This window comes from Symphodus melops (assembly GCF_947650265.1).
Source record: "Symphodus melops genome assembly, chromosome: 6".
Lineage (NCBI taxonomy): Eukaryota > Metazoa > Chordata > Actinopteri > Labriformes > Labridae > Symphodus > Symphodus melops.
Genome location: NC_136696.1, coordinates 22,431,928 through 22,449,592, shown reverse-complemented (window position 1 = coordinate 22,449,592; position 17,665 = coordinate 22,431,928). Strand labels below are relative to the sequence as shown.

The 17,665-nt window shown below is 40.8% G+C and overlaps 1 protein-coding gene across 7 annotated transcripts in view; it reads right to left on the bottom strand.

Moving 5' to 3' along the window:
• Window positions 1–16,948, bottom strand: part of srpk2 (SRSF protein kinase 2) — a 65,877-nt gene extending 48,929 nt beyond the window's left edge. For 3 of the 7 annotated variants that reach the window (XM_079345427.1, XM_079345437.1, XM_079345438.1), the window contains exons 1-2: window positions 16,822–16,947; window positions 16,480–16,546 (exon numbers count right to left, since the gene is read on the bottom strand). In XM_079345427.1, coding sequence (XP_079201553.1) covers window positions 16,480–16,546; window positions 16,822–16,837 — 83 coding nt within the window. In that variant the 5' untranslated portion in view covers window positions 16,838–16,947. Of the gene's footprint in view, window positions 1–16,479; window positions 16,691–16,821 lie in introns of those variants that run through there. The other 4 variants (XM_079345431.1, XM_079345428.1, XM_079345435.1 and 1 more) reach the window with 3 other exon arrangements.
• Window positions 16,949–17,665: the final 717 nt, after the last annotated feature.

Below are 17,665 nucleotides of genomic sequence, written 5' to 3'. Positions count from 1 at the left end.
GGGTCACAGGCAGTGGGGGAGGGAGCCTAGAGTCCTGTAATATAATGCAGTCAATAGGACCTCACAGATCACCCGTTTATCATTCACTCATTCACATACAGGAGCACTAACTCCTTTGCTATTGTAGAATCAAACGAGTGAGAGAAGAGCAAGAGAAAAGTCGACAAACACTGAAAGAAGCAGGCAGTTTCAATTTCTGCTGAAGTCTTTTTTAGCTGTTCCAGAGAAAGTTCATCACCCAACATGTTTAATAGCAACAAACCATTTCACCTTTTTGGTTGCTGCTCTAAAATAGCCAAAGCTAAATATTTGGCGCGCTCAAGGGAACAGCGGCAGGAATTTCTCAACCTTAAGCCCGTATTTTAGACAGCTGCGATAATCGTTTTCAATTAGCTGTAAACTTATGATTGTGTCTGCAACTGTTCAGAATGTATTCCTCTTTTCAACATTACATGCGGTGTATTCATGCTGCTTGAATTCGTTTCTTTTGGACCCAGCATCTTGTCCTTTAATTGGAAAATAAACAACTGTTTATTTAATGATGAATTGTTTGGATGTTGTCGTACAAGTCAGGTTTTGCACCCTGCCCCCCCCCTTAAAATTAAACAGTAAATGAAAAGCTCATTCACATAAAGGACACATCTACACAAATCCATCAACGCATCCATAGCAGAGGATATTCTAAGAGGGTTTTTTTTTTGTAGTTCAGAGCTGATTGTGGTTCCATTTTCAGAAGCAGAAGGAGCAAAAGAAGAATAAGAAAGAGGGGGAGGGAGAGGAGATGATGACTCTCATGAGCAGATATATTTTGGGAGCCGGTATTGAGGCTGCCGGGAGCTATCTTTAAGCGGCCTACTTCTCATCTCTGCCGGGTGGATGCTGGGGAGAGAGAGGGGGTTTATACACTGTTAACACACACACACACACACACACACACACACACACACACACACACACACACACACACACTCATGTCCCATTGCAAACTGCTCTTGGAAATACAGTACACTCAAGCACACGCCAAGTAACAGAAATCACAGAGTAACACAATCCAGTGGACAGACGAGGAAGACGCTGCTTCTTCAACAGTGACTCTGCTCTTTGTGTCAGCGGCCGTGTTGTTTCTGTCTGCAGAGAGGAAACACTGCCCTCAAGTGGAAAGACACAAAAGCACACACAATAACATGCACACAAAGTAGCTGATCTTAACTTGTGCGTTCTTCGTGTTTAAAAGCAGTTAATGTCCAGATTGATTGATATATTGACAGCCTCAGGTCTGCTTTAGAGCAGCTTTTTCACTCGCTGCAGACTTCCATTTAGAGTACACAAGTCTGCCCTGATATAGAGCACATAGCATTACTGGTGGATACTGTTTATCTGCATACACAAGCGAGTTGCATAGGACAGAGAAAACAGAGGAGCATTACAGTGAAACGTAAACATTGTGAGGTATTCCATTTTGTATTTTGTGCTAAGCAGAAAAAAAATCTAAACAGTTTAACGACACAAATAAGAAATGTAAGGAACTTTAAACCCTTCTTTTTTCATCTTATAGATCTGATTTTACATTTCAGGGTCAATTCAATAAAAAAAACTGTCTGACCATCTTGACTGTCCTCCACAGAGTTTAAACACGTAAAGAAAATATTTGTATTTGTAATAAAACAGCTTACTGCATAACTGTGATCCAGTTCACACATTGGTTCATAATCCGATCATACCAGCTGAAAAACTCTGCATATTTCTTAAGTTTAACTTTAGATAGTTTTGAATTGATTGCAGTATGATTACTAGTATTATTACTTTATTTTCATCAGCCAAAAGGCAAACACTTTTCATTGTTTGATTATTGATTATTATTGGAGTTTATTATTTGAATATCACAAGAATTAAAATAACCAGCTTAAAAGAATTAAATCTTTAAAAAAAAGAAAAAAAAGAATAAAGAATCCAGCTTGAGTAAGGACAGCGAGTCATTCTGTTATGAAACAACGTCATCATTTTTGCAAGTCTGCAGCAGAATTGCTAGTCGGTGAAACCGAATCACTATTTTTTATTCATGCGCACGCCCACAATGCTGCCATGGTTAAATGTTGTATCTGTAGCACAGCCAGCCACCACTAGCATGAGCTGTAACTCCAGTTCATAGGCCTTCTCTCCTCACTACTGCCAGGATGTAAACCATCCTACCACTCAACCAGAGCAATGCCTAACCACGTTCAGCCACGTGGACATGAAGCTGTGTGGAGGAATGAAGGCTGGTGGTGCTAGCACTGCTAACATTAGCCACATTAGCCAACTACACACAATATGGTTTTTGACTGTCTTACGTAAAGTAAAATAAATTGGGCTATTTTAAGTAAGTGTTATCTTACCTTAACACTATACAACTATTCTGAATTAGATCACGAGAAACGTTTTTAACTCATTCAGTTAAAAGATTCATTAACCAGTTCAATGAAGGTAAGGTAAGTGTGGTCATGTACGATATGTTGAATTAAAGATCCCATATTATACTTCTTCTGGTTTTATATGCTCTTTAGTTTGTTTTCCATGTGTCTTTTGCATGTTTCCGCACATCTATTTGAAAAAATTTAAAGTCTGTGGAAATGCAGCTTCTCTTACCTCCTCCTGTTAGCAGTAGCAATAGCTGCATGAAACACTCTGTCCCTAGCCCCCCCCCCAAATTATGTGTTGTGACCTCACAAGACAAAGACATCACTGATCCAAGCCCATTGGCTCATCGTGGAAAGCACACGCTCCCCTCGGACTGACAGTAGCATTCCTAATATGGTAAAAGGGGTGGGACATATCCGAGAACAAAGCCGACCGACTGGCCAATTATGAGAGAGCAGATCGGCCGACCAATCAGATCAGACTTTGCACACGCGGGACGCTGCATTTTCTCTTTGTGGGGGATTCTGAGTGTTAGAAACACAGACAGATAACTGAGTCTTTCGAACATTAGCGATTGTGAACGTACTTTAGTAATTAATTACATATATGAACCTCGAAAAGGGCAGAATATGGGACCTTTAAGTACTTGTTGGATCATGTTAATTGACAAATTATTTTCTCTATCAAGGGTCCCCATAAACTATAATCCCAGCTTGCACAGTTAAAAATAATTGAAGCTAGGGTACCTCAATGCAATGCAACCATTGGTGTTATGAGTTACACTGGCTTTTTCTGATGTGACGCAGGAAAATATATATATTCCAAAAAAAAGTCCTATTGGCAGATAATTGGAGGAGTCCGGGGCTTAACAAAGGATTCTATCACTCTGAATCTTCTAGTTTAGGATAAAAAGTGCTCTCCTTTCCAAACACACAAACAGAACACTTGCTGTGCTCTTAATTCATCCCCACATACACACAGGTAAGCAGCTTGCACTTTGTGTGCCTCATTACCCCGGGGAAGCACACAATACAGCAGTATGTTTGAAATGTGTGCACTTTGTAAGCTAAAGGAAGTGTGTGCTGAGCAGTAAGTGGGTGAAGAGAGAGGAAGAGGAGGCGATTTATAGACACCTAAAGGGAATATACAAAATAGGGAGATTATGATCCAGTATTTGTGCCAAGTGTGTGTTTGTGTGTGTGTGCGTGTGTGTGTGTGTCTGTGTGTTTCTTCATGTGTTTGTGTGTGAAGGTGAGTGATAGCTCATTAGCTAAGTGGTGTGTGTTTAATTGATGAAGGTACGACCTTCACCCTCTCTTCCTGCACTCTGACCTCAGCTGCTTCACCACACTGATGTGTTTAAATGGATTTTTATCACACATGGGGTCTGGCAACACTTAGCAAACAAGCACACTGACAAATGGACCTCTTCTTCTTTTTAAACACTCATCCAGCACAATGACGTAGGACAGGACCGGCACAATAATGACACCTGATGTCATGACCCAACTGAGCCTATTTGACTTTTCTTTGGAGATTGTTTAGAAGAAATGTAATGGGCTGTTTGACATTTTTCACAAGATTGTAATTCTCATGAGCTGTGATTTCGAAAATTTGGCCTGAATAAATAATAATTGATGAGTAGTTTGTTTTGAAATATGTTGACGTTTTTTTAGTTCCAGTTTCAATTCTCGATGATGAGATCTGTTTCAATAAAGTCGAAGCGAGCATGTGGTGATTATCTGTTAGCTGTCATAATCCAGATACTTGTATTACAAACATGACATTAGGCAGCCAGCATTTATTCACAGCAAATTCACCAATAGACGTATGTTGTTTAGAGATCAGACCAGCGGCTCTGATGTGTACCACTTTAATTGCATTATGGGAAATGTAGGATCCTGTACAGGGCCCTTCAATTTAGCAATATCAAGTCTGAACCATAGGATGGAGGATGGGCAGTTTTAAAGTAGGTGATGGTGCACGGTTAGTTTTGTGTTCAATGTGGCTGCCTCCTGTCTCATCACCAGAAGAGAGCTGACTTTTCATAGGACTTCAGTGACTTCAAGTAAATGTACGTCTTGTTCAGAGTAACAAGAAATGCCACCCACAGACACTGATTAGCTCTTTAATGTTACACAGATACTTTCACCCAGCAGTGTTTCTGAATGTCATGTATTTATATGAAGAAATAAAAGGAAAGAAAAAGAATAATTGTGTGCAGTGCACTTAGTGGACCTACATACAGTATAACAGTGAGTGTTGTATTGATCATGGAACGGACAAGGACCGAGTACAAATGATTTATAAGTAAACATGCATCACCTGCAATGGGTCCTTTCACAAAACAACCAAAACAACTGAGACTTGGCTGCCCTCTATAGGACAGGAGAAGAATTACACCGAGACGGAACGTCACATACACCTCACCCTTCATTTTGAAGTGTGCATGGCTGGATACAGAGTGTCAGAGGAGAGTATAAGAGAACTAACACACATGAACAGATAAATAACAACATTTCTTTTTTCCATTGTCATATTGGGCAGAGAAAACAATGTTGATCTAGCTGGCCGTGCGTGCAAACAAAGAGTGTCCTGTGTTTCTAGTGTGATTACAGAAGAGAAGGCTGTCTGTGGTCACCAGTGAGCGTTGCGTCAACTCCCTGAATATGATAATACACATTGCAGATGCCTGAAATTGTGTTGATAAATCACTGACTTTAAATGTGAGTGTACAGCCCTCGTGTTTAGGCTACAGGAAATGGAGTTAAACAGCAAGCTAAAGCACTCAGCTTGGCTCAAACGAAACCTTGAGGACTCACCATTGTCCTGACAAAATATGACTAACAATTGTTCCATAATTAGAAGGCAACTTTTGAAAAGCCTAAATACGAAAGAAATCCCAAGTTGTAAAAACCAGAATTATTCATCTCAAGCAGGCAACCCGCAACCATATCTTAAACAAATGTCACAAGAGTGAGGGGGTAAATGGAGAATTGCATCTTTACAAGAACATTCTTTGGTCATAAGTGAGCCGTTTGTTTGGTTTATTTGACCAGAGGGGAAAAAAACCACGGCAAACATACACGAAGACTGGAAGATCCACATTTACTGCAGAATGAAAAATGTCACTTTATTAACGATGGAGAAGGAGAAGGTGGCAAATTGTGATAAACTGGAATCATACGAGAACGCTGCATAATAAAAATCCAAACATCTGTGATTCCCCCACAACCAGATACCAGGCATAGTTTTCAGGGAAGTAAACCGTGGGAGAACTTGTTTTTCGAGCTCATTTAGCCCACAAAAGTCTGGATTGAATGCTATCAAACTAAGTGGGCTGTATAATTGAGTTATTGTATCCTTAAGGAGTCATTGCACCAGCTGTTCTCAAAGTGTGGGCCACTTAAAGTCATTGTAAATAAATCCAGTAACAGCTTGTATGTGCACTCTTCAATGTACTATTTCAGCACATTTTTAACTTCTGTTTCTGAAGTAAAGATGTTGATCATCGCTGTGTGATTAGTGGTTTGGTTTGGCCCTTGAATATTTTAAAGTTCAAAATCGGTCCCTGGATCCCTATGTGATTGTTTGGTTCAGTCGACCAGCTGGAAGTTTCCCCACCTTTTTATTTAGATCTGCATTGTTAGAATCATGTAAGTCGTCGGTGTTTGTAGAGCTCACAAGAATATCTCCCAATGTTTGGATGACGTGCTGAATGAGGACAGCAGCTCAGCATAGCCAATCACTCAGTGTTTACCATCGCGGCAGCAGGCCTTGATGGAACGGAGCAGATGCATGGATTATGAAGGACACACACACACACACACACACAGACAAACAGGATGTATATACACACACGCTTGAGAGAACTGGGTTGGTGTGCTGTGGAGATACTGAGACAGATAAATACCTTGTGACCACGATGCATACAAGCATGACAACACATTCGAATGAGTATTGATTCTCTGTTGTATCTGTGTGCCTTCATCATGTGATCTGTGATTCCTGATGAGAAAACAAGGGAGATGGAGAAACGTCCCGCACTCCCTTAAACCACACTGATGACGGATACGGCGTATTGGCACTCACATCATCTTGTTGCACTTTCTTTACTGTTTCATTGGGGATTCAGAGTTTTGTTTTAGCTCTTCCTAACCTTAAAAGGGTCGATTACTTTAAATCAATAGTGATTTTTGTACTTAGTGCAAGAGCTATTAACTGAGCGCCACGGGAGTATGTTTTTTTAATGGGTTGTTAAAGCGATCTGTAGCATTTAGCTCAGCAGCAGTAAGTAAGCAAGGTGATGATGAAGTGCAGGTTGCTCCGTCTACATGATAGGCAGATCATACTAAGGGATTAAAGAAGTCCCCTCCTTGTACGTGTGTCTTTCATTTTTAGAATCAAATGTACTGTTGTTAACAGTTCCTTGGTATTATCAGGTGTTTTGAAGAGCGTTAAACTAAGTAAAGTTTATTTGTGCTGAAACATTCACATGGACATGCAAGTGTTCCGACAGTAACTTTATCCTATGTTATATAAACTGCTATTAAAAGACCAGATGATAAACAAAAGACACTCTCCACTTAGTGCAACACTGTTTCCTTTGTGATAAAAGAAGCTGTGCAACACTTTTTTTTAGAGGGAAATGCCCAGAAGGCTGTACTTTATGTTCGAGGAAAGAAGAAACGTCTCAGGCCAAAGATCGACTTCAGCTGTATTATTAGCAGAAAGGAAAATGCCCTTCAGAGGGACTCGACATTTCAGTGTTGCTTTTAAAGCTTTTTTTTTTTTTTACAATTATTTATTTTTATTATTTTGGTTATTTTTGCATTAAATAAATTAATAATCTATCACATCCAAACAGAACATTGAATGTTATTGTTTTGACGTAAAGAATGACATTATTTTAAAGGCATAGACAAGGCAGACAATTTCCAGCAGAAATATATCCTATACTTTATGTACATGTATGTTCTTTATCAGCACAATGCTTTCTAACAAACCGCCCACAAGGTGTCAGTGTAGGGGTCATGCAGTGTTCAGCCTCCCCAGCTGTGAGGAGCTCCTGTCCTCACAGAATTACATGCCCTATTAATGCCTTTCCTGCTGCTTCCCATGATGACCAACTGACCTGCCACTGCAGAGCTGGACCCCACTTCAGAGGGCCAGAGGAACAAATGTCTGCTTTTTGTCCCTTTGTTGGACAAGTGCTGTTTGGACCACACACACACACACACACACACACACACACAAACACACACACAATGTGAACACAGGAATGCTTCCCTTTAATTCACTCTTGCTCTTTCAGCTCACTCGCTCTCATTGATTCGGAATCTTTGCTGTGATTTGACGCTCTCTCTGGCTGATATCCTGGGAACGCTCAATCTCTCCTCATCAGACAAACATACGTTGGAAAGTCAGCCAGTGTTCTAAGTCATTCACCACACGTCGAGTGTCGAAGCCAAGTCTCCAATCTGCAGCTGCCACGACCAAGTCCAAGTCCGAGTCACCAAACACAAATCTCGAGTTGAGTCCGCATCACCGGAGAAAAAAACCGAGATCCAGTCATCACTACCCGAGTCCGAGTGCAAATCAGAGTCCTCAAGATTTAGTTTGAGCCAACTTTCAAGATACGCATCAGTTCTCACTTGAGCACATCCAACATTTTCGAACTGTTCTGACCTCTGTGGACACGTTTAAAGACTTTGTTTGATCTGTCTGTATCCCATTTTATGAGACTGTTTGTATCGTCTCTGTTTTTGTTTTATAGTGGCGCACTTTGTGACGTCTGTTCTTGAAAGGTGCTATATAAATAAACTTTACTTACTTAATGTGTTGATTTGATTAGGTTAAATGCTTCTGAGCTGAGCTTTAACTCTCTACTCTCTGGGAGGCTTCACGTCTATACTGTACCTTTGTCTTTTATGTTGAGCAGTGTCGGCTTTCAGGTGATTTTTTTTTGTGTCGTATGAGGTATAAAGGTCTTCTTTACTGTTTACTTTGAACTGCTCCTCCACTCTATGAACCTCGACTGACAGCGGGCCACCTTCTGGACATGTAGAAAACACATTTCTTTTAGTCATATTAGATTGTCAGTGTGTCTGGACATCTGAATTGTGAATGACGTTACAGAGCTGGGTTATGTTGTGTCTAAATTCTGGAGAGGCACTGATCGTTTCTTCTGAAGTGGGATCACTGCAGGCGCCTAATATACTCAACATACCTGCAATCCACCCGTTATCAATCACAATTTGAATTGTAATGATGCTGTTTGCCCGACCCATAGTTATATGTCTGCAATCTGCACATCAGCGGGACACACAAACTGTGGCAACATGAACGGGCGTGCACGTGAACACACACAAACATCTTCAGGGCCTCATTTAAAAACAAAACATTGCTAGGCTAGCACTACTCATTTACTTACAGCTGATAAACAAAGTTGTAATTTAATCATGGCGCTACTCTTCAGGAGCTCCTACTTTAAACACATACTGGAATGGCCTACATTACTTCTACATATATTCTATTGGACAGGCAGCCATCAGTAATACCAGCACCGTGACCACCATGAAGGAAATCTTTACCACTCAGACATCAGAGGAAGTAGCTGATATCAAATGTCCATTCAGTACATAACAAGGAATGATCTGCGATGGGCACAGCCAATCATTCAGACAGTCTCTCAAAGGAAAAGGGCTTGAATGTTGTGTGTACAAGCTGCATTGAATAATACTACTAACTCCTCCTTTAAGAATATAGGTTCATTGTAAATTTAGAGCTCAGTTAATGCACCTAATGTAGTAGTAGCACAGTAGCAATCAATACCTGGGTTTCAGCTACTTTTGCTATCCAATAATGTTAATCTGCTTAGCATTCAGCAACCAATGTATGTGCTTTCCCCATGTGTCCGACGCAGCACTTTTTACCTACACTCATTTCCTGCCTTCAGCTGCCCTGTGGCATCCTCTAATTTCCTCACTCGCTCGCTCCATCCCTGGCTTTCCTGTTGATATTTGTTGGCTCACACGTACTCCTTCTCACACTGTCAGTTTACCTCCCTCCAATTCTCTATTTTTGCTCCATCTTTCTAGACTCCCGCATGCCTCTCACTGTTTCTCTCTCCCTCTGTCTCTCTACATGCAGCTCACATGCTCGGCTCTCAGCACCCAGCATCAGCTCCATCCAGCAGGGCTGCAGTATTGATGAGGGAAGCGCTATTGGCTGAGCACTACAAATCTACTTGCAGAAGATCGAATCTCTGAGCTCTTCCTAACATCCCTGTTTTATATTGCATACTGGCCTTCAATCCACCATGCCTTGCTCCTAAAACCAGGGCACACGGCCAGCTCTTAGACCGATGGTATTCTTTTTCAGCTACATTCGATGGACTCCCCAGCCCCCTGAGGGAATCAATTCAATCTATTAGCAGGGAACCCTTTTGCTTACCACTTGCTTATCAACAGAAGAGATCATTGATCACAACCGCAGGCTGATCTTACCAATGACAAAATACAAACATACACTCAAAGGGTGATTTAAGAGCTTTGCGATAGTCAATAATCCACTTTCACATCGTCAATGAAAAAACGACATTTCTAACATACCTGAATTATGGTAACCTGTTTGTTGAGGTTTTTTTTTTTGTATATTCGATAGCCCAAAGGCGATACAACGCGATCACAAGAATAGCTTTTTGTACGACTAATTTGTTCTTTGTTTTACGGGTTCTTCCTTGCCCTGTTCGTGTTAAATCCTTCCTCTGTTATCTAATGTTTTCTTATTATGCTTACAAATCAACTCCGACGGCGCAGTAGTTATCCGTGTCAGGTAACTACTCAAAGAGAGCGTTTAAAAGCAAAAGTCATGCTTTTTTGTGTGTTCAATAGGAAGCAATAGGTTAGCTTAGCCTAGCATAGCGTTGAAAACATCTATTTAAGATTTTTTTACAGGGTGAATGATAGCTTTTGGTGAGCCAAAAGGTAATGGGTGATGAAGGAATTGTTTTTTGAACTTTCATCCAACAAAAAGAGCTAAGCTAGCTGTTTCGCCCTGTTTTTAGCCTTCATGCTAAGCTAAGCTAACCAGCTAGTATTTTTTCCTGCAACTCCAAATAGAGAGATATGAGACTAAATCGCCGGATCTGAATGTTTCAGAAATGTAATTAATCTGCTCAAAACTTTTAACTGTTATATTCTGTTTAAGGAAAATCAAGCAAAAGCAGTTTTTGATTTGAAATATTATCTCATGAACAGCATTCAGAAAATCGATAGATGACAAACTGTAGTTGAACCTAAATGCAGAATCAGAGGCTTCCTGTGAGGGTATAAAATATGTTAACTGAAAATATCTTTCTATGGTGTGTCTCATATGTCAGCTTCCGATTTATAAATCAATAAAGTAGAAATCCTGGCGTGTTATTTTAATCGTGACTGCTTTCATCCTTCTCTCTGCTGCCCGTTGAAATCAGTGAATAATCCTTGTCTCATCGCTGCCCTGTGTTCCAGCCAGCTGCTCTTTCATTCAGTCAAAGACTACTGGCTGGAAAAAGAACCCGACAAAAATCAATGCAGTTTACAGTGCAATGTGTGGGAACATCAGTCAGGTTATAGAGTATGCTCATTTCATGCAGAAAGGTCCATAGTGCTGCGATGGGCACTGCAGGCTCGCAGATTTAAATCCCAGGAAGAGTATTAGCATATAGATGCACTGGTGCTCTGTCTGGGAAAGTTATGACTAATGAATGCTATTCTACCTCTGTCTCTCTATATCATATTCACAGTCACAACCTCGGCACGTTTAAGTATGCTGATTGAGAGTTGTTTCGGCTTGGAGGAAATTCAAATCAAGGTCTCAGCTACTTACTTAAACTTGCTCTGAATCCTATACTAGAAGAAGCACACGCAATTTACAATCTGTATTATGAAAGGCAGCTTCAGGAGTCCAGAGTTGACCGTTAGGTCTACTTACAGGATTTCAAAGGATGGGTATCAAAGATTAATGAAAGAGAGACGCAGCTAAAGTCTCTGTAAATAAAGTGATTCAATTATATGAATCTGTTAAGTTACTGGCCATCTTAAAAAAAAATCCATTACAGAGGTGCCAACTCTCCCCACCATGCCTCCAAACTACTGCATCGTTGTTGTGCTTGTGAACATAGTGAGCAGGGCTCGCTGCATTATTGTTGTCCCTGGTTTCACAGCCTTACAGCCAGTGTTTCCATGACAACGTGCACAACAAAAGGGCATGACAACCCATTTATTTTAATAGAGAGCCCAAACTCACTAAAGGGCAGGAATAAAAGTCAAACGTCAGAAAAAGCTTTGGCTCATGACTGCACTTCTCTCGTCGGAGAAGAGAGTACTTGTGTTTCTGTTTCTCCTGCAGCAAACCTGCACTGAACTTTTCATTCAGTCGGTTTAGGTTATACAACTCTAAGGAAAACAAAGGGGCCTGGTTGGAAATCATCACCTGACTACTTACAGGATAATATCATTACAGGACTATATTCATAAGAGAACAAAAAAGCTATGGCTCCAGGTCTAAATATAAATGTAACGGGTTTAGTTCAGTTCCAGGAGTACTCTATTTTTCTATTCGCCCCAAAGGACTTGTTTTCGTGTGGATGTTTTCCTTGTGCTGTGTGTTATATGAAGTCCTTCAAAATGTATTTCTTATTTGGATCTCTGTAAACGACATCAATGAAGTAACTAACGACTGACTAATTTTTTTATTATTTTTTTTTAAGCAAATGTCAACTATTTCTTGATCCAGCTTCTTACATTGACTTGCTGCTTTCTTACAGCAAAACATGTTCACACACGCGAGATAAATCTCTGGAAAGTGTGCTCAGCTGAAACGTTGCATTTAACAATTGATTCGATGATTAATCGAATCATCAGTGATGACTGACTGGACATCATGAGGGGTTTTCACACATACACAAAACTCCTGAGAATGGACAGAAAAAACTTCACGCTGTGGAGGACGTGTGAACACAACTTTGGATCATTTCAGGGCTCGGCTGTCGTAAAATGTTTGGTGACATTTCAAAATGAAAGAGAGATGAGCTGAGAAAGAAATGGGCTGATTGATCAACAATGAGGATAAACTGCAGACTGACATCAATGCTTTATCTCTGGAGCTACATGTCGACCTCCTGGACGAACAACAACTCAGCTGGTTCCGTTTAGGGCTGCAGTTTACTACTGAATGCAAATGTGGATCCATTTGTCCATCATTACCTCAATCGTCTACAGACGATCATGAAATGTTTGTCATCTAAAACAACATTAAACAACTCATTAATGATACACATAATTATTCATTATTTAATCCTGTTTGTTTAGATAAGAGGCACTGAGGTAAGACCAATAGAGTGAAAACAAGTATATACACGGCTCAGTCTTTGACGTCTAAACTCCTGTACTGAGTAAATCTCTCACTATCAGACACAAACACACACACACACACACACACACACATTGATGAAATAAAGTAATGAGAAACACGACTTATAGTTCAGACTTCAAAAGAAAAAAACTAAAAGTTGAACAATTTAAGGGGATGGTGAATCAAAGTGAACTTGCTATGAACTTTTCTTTTGGGCCAAAACTAAGTTCAAAGCATCTCTCTCTCTCTCTCTCTCTCTCTCTCTCTCTCTCTCTCTCATCCTCTCTCTCTCTCTCACACACACACACACACACACACACACAAACACAAACACACACAGAAAAAGTCAATGCTGTGATATTTTTCATCCATAAATCCGACAAAAATATAACAAGGCACTTCAGCGCTCACAAATCAAAAGCGGTGTCTTTGAAATGTGCTGGCATTGCCTCAGCCTGGTGGATGCAGTTTGGTCAGCACATCCAACAGATGAGAGGAAAAGTTGAAAAGAAGTCTCTGAAGACTTGTAGCTGCAAGGCCAACAGATTGTTTTCTTGTTTACAGACACTCTGCTCAGCATTTATGCAGTTTAACTCCAACATGTGTCTGATCCAGTGCTGGCGATAAAGTTATCTCCGGGGTGTAGCAGAAGTATAAACATCACATTGGCTCTCAGTCTGTGAAGAAGTCGATGGAAAAACACAACAGATGTGGTGATTTCTGACTGAACTGATTTCAGTTCATTGAGCCTCTAAGATACAGTTCATGTAACCTCCAACATGCAAACAATGACACTGCTAAACTTTTTACATTTATAGCTAACATTTCCACAGTTCACCTTCTTTGTAATATCTTTTACACAGACATTACATACCAGGATGAACAAGCACTTGGCAGCAGTGGCAAGACAAACAAACTCCCTTTTTACAGAGTGAAACCTCCAACAGAACCGGTGCAGTACCCCTGCACTAATCGCTCATGGGGACTCTCTGGCTAGTTATCTAGTTTATGTGTACATGCATTCACTGTATTTGTAAGTGTATGTTTGTACAGCTGAATGACTCTATTCGTCATGGGAAGTTGGATCAGTTTAAATCAGGATCAAGATCAAAGTCAACAGACAATGACTGGTCTAAAACTTTTCTCCCTGAGTACACAAAGCTCTTAATATTACAGCCTATCTGTGGTGGATACGTGTGTGTGTGTGTGTGTGTGTGTGTGTGTGTGTGTGTGTGTGTGTGTGTGTGTGTGTGTGTGAGTTTGTTGTGGTTTCTGAACACAAAGCTCGTCTCTGCTGTGGGAAGCCCTTCAGTGGAGGCCAGGCAGGACTCTGGATCAAAGCAGAACACGACCCTCAAGCAGGAACTCTCTCTTTGAAAAGTGAGAACGGGTGTAAGAGAAGTCAAGAGAAAGAGTGTGTTGTCTAGTGTGTGTGTGTGTGTGTGTGTGTGTGTGTTCGTGTGTGTGCAAGGGGTGTGTCTGCTTGCCCTGATGCCACTATATAACCATGACCTGGAAAATGTCTAAAAACAGGGAGAAATGAATGAATTTACTGTAATGTCTGAGTGTATCTGTTAAACTGTCAAAGAAAGAGCCAGAGCTCAAACCAACATGAAGTCACATATGTGAAGCTTTTTCAAACTTGCCTGGGTTATACATCTTCAAATGTAATTTCAATAGTTTATACTGAGCCGTCTGCTATGGTGTCATTTTCCCCCCAATGTGGCTTCAAAAAGTCATTGCCTTTAGCTTTGTACTGTAATACAAAGGTTGTAACCTGTCACTACACAGCAATACCTTACCGAGCCCCATCGTGAATATGCTAGTGAAAGGAAATTCAACTCAACAGTTTCATCTACATGATATATCTAAGATTTAGATTCAACGTAGGAAGTGGCGTTACATGGAGAGATCACATGAATAACGAATAATCACATTTACATACTAATGTAAATTATTTACAGCAGTCAGACTAATTGCTAGATCCTTGTGGCATAAAATCAAGATTATATATCGGAGTGAACGTTATCATTCAACATGAACCAGGCTATTTACTATTTACGGGGGACAAAAGGTTGGGAACCACTGCCATAAATGATTAAAAATATATATATATGTTCAAATGATTCAAAGTACGTAGAGGTTCATTATTTATCATTCTATACAGAAGAGGCAAAAAAAAAAAGGTTGACACACTAGATTTTTTTCAAAGCTTTCAAACTTCTGGGCCTCTATCAGCACGTCGGCACTGCATTGCTGATAACTACTCAACTATTGCAATGACATCTGAGCAACCTCCACTTATTAGTGAAGGCCATGAAAGTTAAAGAACAGTTCAAGTATGTAGAACTTGTCTATAAAAAACATTCATTCAAACTAGATTAAATGTGTTGATAATTCTAATTTATCCCTATGAGTAAGGATAAGGATAATCTTTATTTATCCCCCAATGGGGGAAATGTGGATGTCACAAAAGCTCCAAAAAAAACAAGTAAGTATAAGTACAGTATCGCTGTAAATAATCTGCAGATGAGCCTACAACAGAAACAATCATGCGTGGCAGCAGCTGAAGTCTACTGCATGTAATCAAAGATCATTCTTCTCTGATTCACTCACTGTTTTCTCTTGTTTAATCCCTATCTGGATTAAGCCCTTTCTATATCCCAGCATACACTGGGCACAGGGCAGGACCACTTCCACAACATCCCCCACCAATCTCAGAACAACCACTGGAAGTTATATTTTGCAGCTGCTTCTGGAAAAAGGTCCTGATGCAGGTGAAAATCCATGCACATAATGAAGACTGACATCCTCTGATCGTCTTTTTAAGCACAACATTTACTTACTTGTCTTTATGAATGGACTTTTTTTTCCAGCATGCACCTGCATGCTGTATTTAAATGTGGAGGTGTTTTGGAATCTAGTACATTCTAGAAGCAGCCCCCCTGAGGTGGTCACACCTTTGGTATCACCTAATTGATGCCTTCTTTGACTACCGGTGACGTCGCTCCAATAGCATCATGCCATGAAGTCAAAGCCCCCACTCACTCACTCACTCACCCACTCACTCACTCACTCACTCCACTCCAATTCGCATGCACTCTACTTGGTCACTGCGCTGCTCACGCCGGGGAGATCATGCAGAGATATCTCGTGCATCTTCCCTGCAAGGAAACCAATGATACACCAGGAGACAATGCTCTCATGTATTCAAGAAATGTTACATAATCCAAAAAAAAATAAATAATCATGCGAGATCCTCAAATAGGCTTGGCGATGAGCCCGCTGCTTATCCAACTCACAGTGCCATCACTGCTGCAAAAAGAAATGATTTGTCACATCTGTCACAGTTTACCAGTTTACTACCAGAGCCTATAGGTGTGAATACAACAGTGGGCTGTATGCAAACGTTACTGGAAACAGCGGATGGAGTGGGACCAGTCACATACTCAGTCCACTCACGTAAAATGTCAACTTCCCATATACCGCACAGTCAGTCTGTCTGTGGGATGAAAATACAAACCTATCTGCCATATGTGCTGCTTACAGACACCGCCAACGCACCGGCAGTAGCACCGGCGTCATATGGAGAGCCACCCGCTGCCAACACACCAAACCCGGGCAAACAAGCACTTCACTCTCACTACGTCGCACGGTCATGAACCGCCGCCGCCCCACACTTACCTCCGATTGTGACCTGTCCTGTCTTTCTTCCCCTTTGGCCTCCTTTTTCTGGCCTGGATGGCCATCACTGCCGGGGTGACGGAGTGTTTATCCGCGGGCATATCCAGCGTCCGAGTCCGGGGGATGTGGTGCAAGAGGGGACGGGGGACACAGAGAGACAGAGAGAGAGGGAGAACAAACACACATCATCAGGCTCTGAATGATGTTGCCATGGGTCATAAAGCGTCTTTTAGTACGCTTCGATCGGCTTTCTAACCAGCGTAACTTCCGCTACCTTTGATATTAAATAAAAGGATACAACTGTATAAGCAGAGGTACGTTTGAAGGCAGAGGGATACACACCTTTCCTGGAGCTCATGTTTCCTCCTCTTCCCCTCAGCAGGAGCGGGCAGCTCGGTGCTAAGAGCCGGATTCTCCTTTCCTCTTGCACACACAAACACTCACACGAACACACACACACACACACAAACACTAACCGCAACCTGAAGATGGCACGCGCTCCCTCTGCTGTTTGAAGCGGGAGTCGCGTGCAGAACTGCTCAGAGATGAGCAGCTCAAATGGATATACAGAAGAAGGCTACACACATTTATTCCTTACAAAATTAAGGCTACCTGCTAAAGGTGGTATATTAATTTAAGTTCGCGACATGTAAACCAGTAATGGTTTGTTTCGGACTGATTAACCCCAGCCTGACTATCCAAATTGAGTGTTTTTGTTTTATAATAGCTTTATTCACTTTATTTTACTTTATTTCATGAAAAGGTTTTGCTATCATGCTATCATTTTGCTGTCATTCATGGTGACATGGTGAAAGTCTACAGCTAACTATGAGAAGGCTACATCAAGATATATTTGACCTTTCACTTTGTTTTGAAGCTGAGTTGCAATCTTGCAGTTACTGTTTAGACATTATTTGTTAACTATCGCATATGGTTATTCATACGGTTATCAAAAGGAATAGCTTCTACAGTGGATAACTTCAAAATACAAGTACACATTCCCTTATCAAGTAAAATGGCACAGTTCATGTAGGCCGTGTTAGGGTATAGGAATAGGAAATTAAGGGACTTTCTCAATCAACATATTGGACAGTCTTCTTAATGTAAAAACATTTATTATTATTGTTTATTTGACCAGGAAAACCTCATTGAGATTAAGAATCGTATACCAGAGTGTCTTGGCAAA